This window comes from Eptesicus fuscus, chromosome 22 (genome assembly GCF_027574615.1).
Source record: "Eptesicus fuscus isolate TK198812 chromosome 22, DD_ASM_mEF_20220401, whole genome shotgun sequence".
NCBI lineage: Eukaryota > Metazoa > Chordata > Mammalia > Chiroptera > Vespertilionidae > Eptesicus > Eptesicus fuscus.
Genome location: NC_072494.1, coordinates 43,887,814 through 43,898,563, shown reverse-complemented (window position 1 = coordinate 43,898,563; position 10,750 = coordinate 43,887,814). Strand labels below are relative to the sequence as shown.

The window sequence follows — 10,750 nt, the reverse complement described above, 5'->3', positions numbered from 1 at the left end:
GCCCGGGGGTCCTAGACAAAGGACCCACAGCATTTGTCCTTTTGTGACTCAGCATGCCGTCCTCGAGGGTCCTCTGCGGTGCGGCCGAGTCAGGATTCCCTGTTTAAGGCTGGGTGATAGCCACCACACGGACGGCCCCGTTTTGTGTATCCGTCACCTGCTGCCGCGAACACGGTGTACACGGACCTGTTCAGCAATAGACTCCATCAGACTCCGCGTTCTCGTTGGCAAACCCTCCATCCACGGTCGCTTCCCGCCGAGCAGGACATCCGGCCGGCGGGACAACTAGCTGGTGTTGAAGGACATTCCTGGAGTGTGTGGTGGGTGCACACTGGTCAGTGCTGGGGACGATGCCCCGGCCCCCAGAGGGACAGGCCAGGGGGCAGCCCAGGACTGGACCCCGGAGCACGGCAGTGACAGGCCAGCACGTTGGGACGGACAGCAGGTTTGGTGAGGAACCCCTCCACCCCCCTCCGTCTGGCTGTGAGACGGCGGCATCCCCACAGGCCCCGGCGGGAAGCTGGTTCTGGGTCTAACGGGGCTGCAGGGACGGTGCTCCTGTGTGGGGCGGGCCTCGGAGCCCGCCGCGGCCTGCAGGAGAGAGGTGCGCTCCTGAGCCCGGCACGTTCCGGAAAAGCGCTCCGAGTGGCACGGAGGGGGCCAGCTGATGCCGAGGGAGTTAGAAGAGCGGCGGCCACACCTTTTCAGGGGGAGACGCAGCTGCTCATGATGGAAACCTCGGGGCGCTGGTGTGGGGAGGCCGGCTTACTCTGCTTGTCATCCTGAAATGCTTGTCACTCTTAAGTGACATTTGTGCCCCTCCCGTGGGTTCAGAGGTCAAGGTCAGAGCCTCGAGAGGATCTGTTCGCTGATTGGAGTCTGGGTAACTGGAGCTCCGCTCCCGGAACTCATAAAGCCCGAGTGGGCGGCCCAGGACCTGGGCGGGAGCCTCGGACCCAAACACACCGGCGCGCGCACGTCTGTGGGTTTCTGTCTTGTTTCTTTCTAAGCCCTCACTCTAGAGGAGGCTGTGTAGAGAGCGTTCCTTTAGAGCAGCCACGAAGCGTTCTGTCTCCAAGGAGAGGTCTGAGAGTGAAACAGGTGCTTAGAGTGCGTTCCCCGCGTCCGCAGTCTTCCCACAGCCTCCGCCTCAGAGCCCTCCGAGCGGAGAGATCTAGCTGAGCAGAGGAGCTCGGCTCCGACCCCGGCTCACTTTGGGCTTTAAATAGACAGGAAATGGGAGCAGTCCCAGGTTTCCGAACAGACATCTAATGTGGAGGCGTAAAGCGAGGGGCCTGACATCAGCTCGGCAAGGAGGTTCCTCACAAGCTCTCCGAGCCCCGAAGGGCCCTGCCCGTGTGCCTCACCCAGGAGAGGGCCCAGGCCGGGGTGGGGGTGGGGGGGAGCAGGGAAGAGCGCGGCGGCGGGCCCTGGGACCATGGACGGCCACTGAGGCTGCCGGTCCCCGTCACCAGTGCTTGTGGGACAGACACAGCGCAGTCAGGGCTGAGCTGTCCTCTCCTCCTGCCGGAGCTCGTCCGCTTCAGAGCGACATTTTTCATTGTCACTTAAATAATCGGGCGTATGTTGTTCTCCTTTTCTGTTTATTCAGGATGGGGGTGGGTGGGTAATCTTCCTGAATCAGCACCGAGTCATCCTCCAAACGCCTCCCACGCAGGGCAGACACGCCTCCCACGCTGGGCAGACACGCCTCCCACACAGGACAGACACGCCTCCCACACAGGACAGACACGCCTCCCACACAGGGCAGACACGCCTCCCACACAGGGCAGACACGCCTCCCACGCAGGGCAGACACGCCTCCCACGCAGGACAGACACGCCTCCCACGCAGGGCAGACACGCCTCCCACGCAGGGCAGACATCTCCCACACAGGACAGACACGCCTCCCACGCAGGGCAGACACGCCTCCCACGCAGGGCAGACATCTCCCACGCAGGACAGACATCTTCCACGCAGGACAGACACGCCTCCCACGCAGGACAGACATCTTCCACGCAGGACAGACATCTCCCACGCAGGACAGACACGCCTCCCACACAGGACAGACACGCCTCCCACGCAGGACAGACACGCCTCCCACGCAGGACAGACATCTTCCACGCAGGACAGACACGCCTCCCACGCAGGGCAGACACGCCTCCCACACAGGACAGACACGCCTCCCACGCAGGACAGACATCTCCCACGCAGGACAGACATCTCCCACGCAGGACAGACATCTCCCACGCAGGACAGACACGCCTCCCACGCAGGACAGACACGCCTCCCACGCAGGGCAGACATCTCCCACGCAGGACAGACATCTTCCACGCAGGACAGACATCTCCCACACAGGACAGACACGCCTCCCACGCAGGGCAGACACGCCTCCCACGCAGGACAGACATCTCCCACGCAGGACAGACATCTTCCACGCAGGACAGACATCTCCCACGCAGGGCAGACACGCCTCCCACGCAGGACAGACACGCCTCCCACGCAGGACAGACACGCCTCCCACGCAGGGCAGACGTCTCGCCGTGTACTTGTCCACTGTCCCCGGCTGCTGGCCCGGCACCACCTGTGCCCAGGACCCTCCATCCTGCCCCCAACCCTGTGTAGCTTCGTGTCTCTACAGACCCTATCTCCACATCTTCTGCCCTCCTGCTACTGTGTTCTTTATTGAAATTAAATTTTAATAAAATTCTGCCTATCAATCATCTATCTATCAGCTATCTACCTATACATCTACCCACCCACCTATTTATCTGTCTGTCTGTCCATATATCTATCATCTATCATTCTATCTATCATCTGTCTATTTACCTATCTACTTATCCATCTACCCGGTCTCTCGATCCATCTAACATCTTTCTATCATTCTATCATCTATCTATCTATCTATCTATCTATCTATCTATCTATTTACCCATCCACCCACCCACCCATCCACCCATCCCCTTGTTTGTCTGTCCATTGTCTGTCTATCATCTACCTACCTATCATTCTTCCTATCTATCTATCTATCTATCTATCTTTCAATCGATATGTGAAAAAGCATGTAGGTCAGCATGAGCGTCAGAATCTGTAATACCTTTTACAGCAATCTTTCTTATGGGGAGGACATCCCAAATTCTTGCGCATGTAATAAAACTCCATGATCAAACAAACGCTGACTAGAGGCCTTTAGTGACAGGGGGTACTCTCTCTACCTGTCTGTCTATCCACCTACCTGCCTATGATTATCTGTTAGTCTGTTGTTCATCTATCTATCTGTCTGTCTATCTATGTATCTATCTATCTATGTATCTATCTATCTATCATCTATCTATCTATCTATCTATCTATCTATCGTCTACCTGCCTATTTTTGCAGAGAAATCACTTAATAGTTTTATTGCCACCTTTTAAAATGGGCTCATGACTCTCACTCTCTGTAACTCAGGTATAAATGCTGCCATGAGATAAAAATTTGAATTTTTGGGGGCTATGTTTTATCTAAGGGGAGGAAATCATTACAGCTTGTTAAAAATTAAAACTACTGTTTATACAAAGATTTTGTGAGTTCTTTCGTGCGTGTGTCTGAGGGGGACCAACAAGCTGACGTACTCTTCGTGCTCTGTTGGCCCTGCTCCTAGCGGGTCCCGCTGGCTGGCTGCTCTGGAACCTCCCCCGTCTCAGGTCCGCGTCTGTGAAGTGGGGGCCTGGTCGTAGCTGCCTCCTGTGGTCCAGAGAGCCTGCACAGGAAGAGCTGGGCCAGCAAAGCAGGGTTCTATGGTAAAAGGCGAAGTCACTCTCTCAGCTCCAAACACGGCTCAGAGTACAGGGAGCTGTTGGAGAATCCAGAGCTCGTCGCTGTGTGACGCCGAGATTCCGAGTGAGGCTCTAGCCCGGAACGACCAGGAAATGACTGAGCGGCTCTGGGTCCTGTCTCTGTCTCTATAATGAAGGCGCTGGGTTAGAGGGCGGCTGAGGAACATCCAGTTGCCATGGTCTGTAATTTAGGATTTTTTAAAATTTTAACAAAATTTAACATAGGAAGTGTTGTGTGCTTTGGCAATTTATATTTTAACCAAATGTCAACTTCAAATAAAATTCGTATTATATGAAGTTTAAAATACAAGAGGAGATGGAAAATGATATACATACTTGTCATTTGCTTTAAGAAATAAAACTTGCCTGGCCAGTGTAGCTCAGTTGGTTGAGCATCGTCCCAAGAACCAGGAGGTCCCGGTTGGGTTCCTGGCCCGGCACATGCCTGAGTTGTGGGCTCGATCCCCAGTGAGGGCGTGCAGGGGGCGCTGACCAATGTTCTCTCCCTTCTCACTCTGAAATCAATAAAAACATATTTAAAAAAGAAATAAAACTTGATTTGTTTTTTATAGATTTGAAAATGCTTTGGGTGAAATTATCAATTACATTTAAAGGTGCAAAAACAAGATTGGAATCACTGCTGGGAAAGGAAATGCCTCCGCATGCACATTGTTCCCAGCAGGGGGCGCTCTGCGCCTGCGCCGTTCCGACTAGTTCCCAGATGTCACCTTCGGCGATTTAGGATATTTTTGAATTTAACACAAAGTTTTAATAAAATTTAGCATAGGAAGTATGGTATGCTTTGGCAGATTAACCCATTTTGATCAAATTAAAATCGTGTTACACCAAGTTTACAACACAGAGGCTATCGCGGCGGACGGAGGCCCAGCAGAGAGCAGCGTCTCCTCGGGAAGGTTCCGTCCAGCTGACGCGGCATGACCGTACTCAGTGCAGCACGCGCCTGGATCACACCGTCCGGAGTCGGGGTGCACCGCGGCTGCAGCAAGAAGCCTCGTGGCACCCTGGGCCTCGGGCAGCCCCTCTAGGCTGAGCTGGGTTCGAATTCCAGTTCATTTCGCTCCCCAAGTGTGTGACCCTGGGCAAGTTATGGAATGCCCCTGGGCCTCAGTTTCTTAAAACAACGGCTCAGCTGCCCTGGCCAATGGCTCAGTGGTTTGATTGCAGTCAGGGCACTTACCTAGATTGTGGGTTTGCTCCCCAGTCAGGGTGCACATGGAGGAAGCTGATTGATGTTTCTCTCTCACATCGATGTTTCTAAACTCTCTCTTCCTCTCTCTCTAAAAATCAGTAAAAACATAGCCTTGGGTAAGGATTAAAAACAATGTAAAAAAGAATGGAGCTAACCTTAGGGTTATTGTGAGTATTAATTGAGATGATACTTGTAAGATGCTAAGAACACAGAGAACCACAGTGACTATCAGCTATTATCATCATTCGGTTCCATTGCCAGTTACTGGGCGTCTACTACGTCGTAGTCTCTGTATGAGACCCTGAAATGCGTTGGGGGCTCAGCTGTTTGTGTCTGGTCTGCAGACTGTGTAACACAGCTTTAGATCAGAAGTCGTGGCAATCCAGTCCAGGGGGACCCACGTTGGTCCAGAAAAAGGCTGTTTGGAGTCAGAGGACACTTTGGGTTCCCGGGGGCGGGTGAGCGGTAAAGGAAGCAGCTCTCAGGGTGTTGCCTCAGCTGCTGGGTTCCCTGGGCCCCGGTGTGGAGAGCGCCTTGTGATGCACATGAAACCCCGTTGACATTCAGAGCCAGCCGTGCCTGACTGGCTCCGGTGCTGCGTCTGTGAAAAGGCTCGGGTGCATTTCCTCCGTGCACATCATTTTTGGCTCCTGTAATACTCAGGAATATAATAAAACCGTACAGCACGACGCGTGGGACCCATCCGCCCCAGCCCCCGCTTGCTTTTATTGAAGGGGTCACCCCAGAAGACGCTGCACCTTGGCCGGTGATTTCCGTAAAGAGGGAGTCGGCAATTTACAGGAAAGGACGGGATGAGAAATGTGATATGGCAGGAGTGCGTTTTCATGCACAGTTATCACGGACACGCGTGGGAAGACGTGCCTTCTGGAAGCAGTTTCTCTGGGAGCTCCCCGGACCGCTCCACAAGCGGCCGGGTTGCGGGTTGCGGCTGCCCGGCCGGCGGGTGCCCAGGCCTCAGAGGCAGGTTTCAGGCGCTGAGCGCCCTGGGGAGCTGACCAGTGACCTCAGTGGACTGGGGCGACGGGTCTCGGTGACTTCGGGGAGCACTCCTCAGCCGTGGAGAGGACAGCGACCTGCCCTGTGCAGGGGCTTTTGACAGATACCGAAGGTCTGGCCCCTAATCCCCCCTCGGGCCCTTCGTTGGCACGTCTTCCGTGGGAGCAAGTCCGTGCACCGGAGGGAAGCGAACAGGCCTCGCCCACAGGCGGACGCGCTCCAGCCCCTGCAGGCGGCGTGAAGGGACGGCCCGAGGGTGTCCACCGGGAAGGGAAAGGCTGTGGGGCCGCTGCTCACAGCAGTCTGGCTCCAGAGCGGGGCCTCGGAATTAATTAACGTTTGGGTGGCATCGGGCCTTCCCGGTAAAACGGGAACAAAACGGAAAACACCGCCCTCCATCCCTGCCAAACCCGACAGCGACCCCACACCGACCCCAAGGCGGGCTGCCGCCGGGCAGTCTCCCCGCCTGGACTCCGAAACAAAGGCCGGCCGGCCGGGGTCCCTGCGCCCTGCGCCCGGCGCCGGCGGGGGAGGCCCGGGTCCGGCCGCAGGGGGCGCTCCTGCTCCGCTGACGCGCGGGGCGTGGCTTCGCGGAGGTGGGCGGGGCCTCGGCGCGGGGCGGGGCCGCGGCGGCCGGAGGAGGAGCGGCCCGCGCTGAGCCGGCGTCTCCGTGACAGGCGCTCTCGCCGCTGCCGCCGCCGCCGCCTTTTGCCTTTTCTTCCCGGTCCCGGCCGCCCGCCCGCCCGCCGCCCGCCCGCTCCCGCCCGGCCTCCTCGCGGCAGGAACTGCGGCCCAGCCCGCCCGGGGCCCGCGGGGCCCGCGCCCAGCCGCCCCTGCGCGGTCCGCAGCGCCGCGGGCACCATGCCCAGCAAGACCAAGTACAACCTTGTGGACGACGGGCACGACCTGCGGATCCCCCTGCACAACGAGGACGCCTTCCAGCACGGCATCTGCTTCGAGGCCAAGGTGAGGGCGGGGCCGCCGGGGCGGGGCCGACCGCCGGACCCTGGGCCAGCCTGGACCTGGGGGCTGCCGGGCCTCTCTGCTGGAGGGGGCCCCTCTCTCTGTGGAATCCGCGGCTCCTGCCCAGGATTGTGGAGCACCCGCAAAGTTTGAGCAGTATTGCTCCCCGCTCCCTGCAGACCCCCGCCCTCCCCCTCCCCTCTGCAGGCCCCGCCCTCCCCTCCCCCTTCCCCTCCCTCCCTCCTCCTCCCCCCTGCAGACCCCCGCCCTCCCCCTCCCCCCTGCAGACCCCTGTCCTCACTGGCCCATAACTGATGAAGTTACTTCCCCGACCCTCATCCTGAGGAGGGCACCCTGGTGGCTGAGCACAGCTGGGCCCTGGTCCTGCCTGGGTTGGGGACGATCTGGGGTTATTTACCTGCCGGATCCGGGGAGAGGGGCTTTCAGGAAGGTCTTCAGAGGACGATCTTGCCTGCGAATGGCAGGTTAGGCGCCCAGGCCCAGCTCTCAGCCACTTCCCAGACGCCTGCTTTGCCGCCGCTTTGAAGGGCCAGCGTTGAAGGGGCAGGGGAACGCGGTTTGCTAGTTTTGTGGCACAATGTGAAGTTTCAGCAGCTGGCGGGGACCCGCGCGGGTGAAGTCAGGGGCAGACTAGAAATCCCAGGCTGGGCCAGAGCCCCAACCTGCCCTTGGGGAGGGGCGGCTGGGAGCCACAGTTCTGGCCCCTGAGCTGTGAATGCCCCACCCCGGCCCGCCCCAGCCTGGCCCGCCATGATGTGCTTCTCAATGAGGAGTCCGGTTTCTGAATCACAGCTGGGGTTCCTTTGCCCTCACCTGGGGAGCACCTCCCTGGACAGCTGGTGTTGTCCATGTGCACCCCTGTGCCCCTCAGGATGTGCAGATGCAGGTGGAGGGTCAGACCGTCAGGTGGCTGCCTCCTTCCACTGGAGAGACTCGCAGAGCGGCTCTGGCCTGTGCAGGCAGCTATGCTGAGTCTCTTGGAGGCCTGTGGATTGGGAATCTGCCTCGTTTTGCCCCTGAGTAACCTTCCCCAAGGTCGTGGCTGTTGCAGGGACCCCGGCCCGACCTCAAGCCCTGCGTGGAAGGCAGAACCGAATCCCTGTGGGGCTGGGCCAGGGCCTTGCTTCTCTCAGAGAAGGTCTGTTTGGTCGGAGGGATGTTTGGGGTAATTTTTGTTGGGCCTGTTGCTTTGGTGAGCAGGTTTTTACATTTTAAAGTCCGAGTTTCCAGCACTGTCTTAGTGACTTAATCTCCTTGGACATGCGTACGCCGGGAACTTGGCTTCGTCTTGTTTGGTTCACTAGCGCTCCATTTTGCAAGAAGGAGGGTAAGAAGAGAGATAAAATTTAAAATGTTTTTAAGCCTTTTTGTTCTTTTCTCGCAGTCTGCATTTGATCTCAAAACCTAACATGTGTAAGAATCACCAGATGAAGGTCTGTTTCTTGGCACCCCCAATTCTAATTTGATGAATCTTGGGGGAGCCCAGGATTGTGGGCGTTAATGAGCACACCACGCGATGTGATGCAGGTGGCTGAGACCAGACTGGGAAGCACTGGGCTTGAGGCTTGCCTCCAACTTGTTGGGCCTTGCCCTCCCTCCCCTGGCGTCTTTTCTGGGGGTGTCTGGGGGTGTGATGTAGTTCCTGTGGCGACTTCCTGGGCTCCCTCCCAGTGGAGCTCCATCAGGGGGGTCAGGGCTGGGCTCCCACACAGACCAGGCAGGGGACATAGCTGCCTCCACAGGATGGGGTGGAGGGGGAAGGACAGGCTGACTTTGAGGGCTGGGTCCTAATTCCCAGCTTCAATCCTTGGTCCTGGCCACCTGCGTATTCAAACCGTGTCAGCCCAGACCCCAGCAGAAGCTGCTGTGTGCCACGTGCCCCTGGCTGTTCCCACCCCTCCCCAGGGCGTCTGCGGAACCACAGTCACCCCGACTCCAGGGTTAAAAGCCTCGCTTGCTTTGGAAAAGCACAAGCTGTAAAATGGAAATGCGTTGCTGCTGCCAGGCCAGGTACCCTTGGTGAGCGCGCCAGGCCCTTCCCCCAGGGCTGGCAGGCTGGCAGGAGCAAGCGGAGGCGTGACTGGCGGGTGCCGCTGACTTCCGGGTGCCGCTGGCTTCCAGGCTCCGCGGGGATGGAGGCCGTGGCCGGGTGAAGGGCATGGGGTCAGGTTCTGCGCAGGTCACTGAACCCCGTGCTTAATGAAGCAGAATCCCAGGTGCTTTGCCTGCAGAACTTCGCGCAGCCCTCGCTGCTTCCCTGGCGCGGGGTCCTCTTGTCCTGTAAACCAGGCTGCGGGCTCGGCGTGCTTCCCCCACGTGCACGGCCACACCAGGATCAAAACCTGGAGCTTTGACTTTGGACTCCCCGCCCATGGCTCGCTGAGATGGGCTGGGCCGGCTGAACACGGCTCTCCAGAGCGGGGCGTCGGGTACTGAGTGCCGGGCTGGGAGCTGCCCCTGAGGGACGCTGCCTGGGCTCGCTGACGGGGGTGGGGTGGGGTGGTGGTGGGGGTGGGGGGGAGGGTGGCCCTCGGTGCCTGCCTCTGCCTCTCCCAGGCCCCTTCCTGGTGGCCATGCCATCAGCCCCCGCTCACCTCGGCGGGACACCCAACGGCCACCACCAGGCTCAGCAGAGTGTCAGCAGCAGCCGTGCCTCCGTCCGGCGTGGGCTGGGTCTGCACGGACTTTCACACGGAAGAGTGTCCGTCAGTGGAAACAGGACTATTCCTGTTATCTGCCTTTTTTAGATGAAAACAACGGGGGTGGGAAAGAGGGACGTGGCTGGAGCCACAGACCTGCTGCGGAGGTGATGGTCACAGCTGGTGCTTGGCGAGCTCTAGCGAGCCCTGTGCTCCTCACGCGTGGCCGGGGGTGCTCCTCACACGGCAGCACTCTGCCCCGGCCTGGTCCTCTGGCCGACCTCGGCACTCAGCGCTCACGGCCAGCCCGCGCTGGCACCCCGCACGCAGGGGACAGGCCGCAGGGTGCAGGTTGTCGGCCTGGAAAGCGCCTTAGCTCACCTCGCACAACCTCCTCGTTGTGCAGGGAGGAAGGTGAGGTCCGAGGGTCGGTCCTGGGCACAAGGTCACATCGCCGCATCGGAACAGGGCAGGGCTCCTCCTGGCTCCCTCACTCAGGCGGGCTGCTCCCTGCTGCTGCTCAGCAAGCGGCCTCCAGACCCAGTGGCCCCCACGGCATCTGTTCCATTTGCCGGTGACTCGTGGTCGGGAATTCCGGCGGGGCGGGTACCGCTGGCGGGGTCATCGGCGGGCCGCGTTCAGCTGCGGCAGGGCTGGGCTGGAGGGCCCGGCCGCCCCAGCTGGTCCACGTGCCGCCCTTGCCCCTGGGCCCTTGGGTTCCTCACAGCACGGTGCCCCTCACCGGCAGCTGCTTTCGGAGGGGTGTTTGGAGCAGTGATGACCTCCAGGCGACCCAGGGTCCTGTGGGCCACAGCAGGCCGTCGGCCAGCTCGGGTTCCAGGGCCGGAGAAGGGGACCACTTCTTGCTTCTTGACGGGAGAGTCAGGCTCCCTCTGCGAGAGCGCACGTGGGTGAGCGGTAGCGCGAAGCTGGCTTTAGTCACACTGCGCCACCGAGTTCATGCTCTGCCCTCTGGTTCCTGCGTCCCGGGAGGACCTGCCTCAGCTCTGAGGGTGACCTCCCATCGGGTCCAGGTGGCCGGAGCCTGAGAGCAGTAGGTGTCGGCGGCGGGAGGCCTCGCCCAC

General features: G+C 59.4%; 1 protein-coding gene across 2 annotated transcripts in view; it reads left to right on the top strand.

Annotated features, from left to right (window-relative positions):
• The first annotated feature begins 6,683 nt into the window (after positions 1-6,683).
• NOS1AP (nitric oxide synthase 1 adaptor protein) overlaps positions 6,684-10,750 on the top strand; it is a 112,775-nt gene continuing 108,708 nt past the window's right edge. For both annotated transcript variants that reach the window (XM_008153086.3, XM_008153085.3), the window contains exon 1: positions 6,684-7,008. In XM_008153086.3, coding sequence (XP_008151308.2) covers positions 6,904-7,008 — 105 coding nt within the window. In that variant the 5' untranslated portion in view covers positions 6,684-6,903. The remainder of the gene's footprint in view (positions 7,009-10,750) is intronic.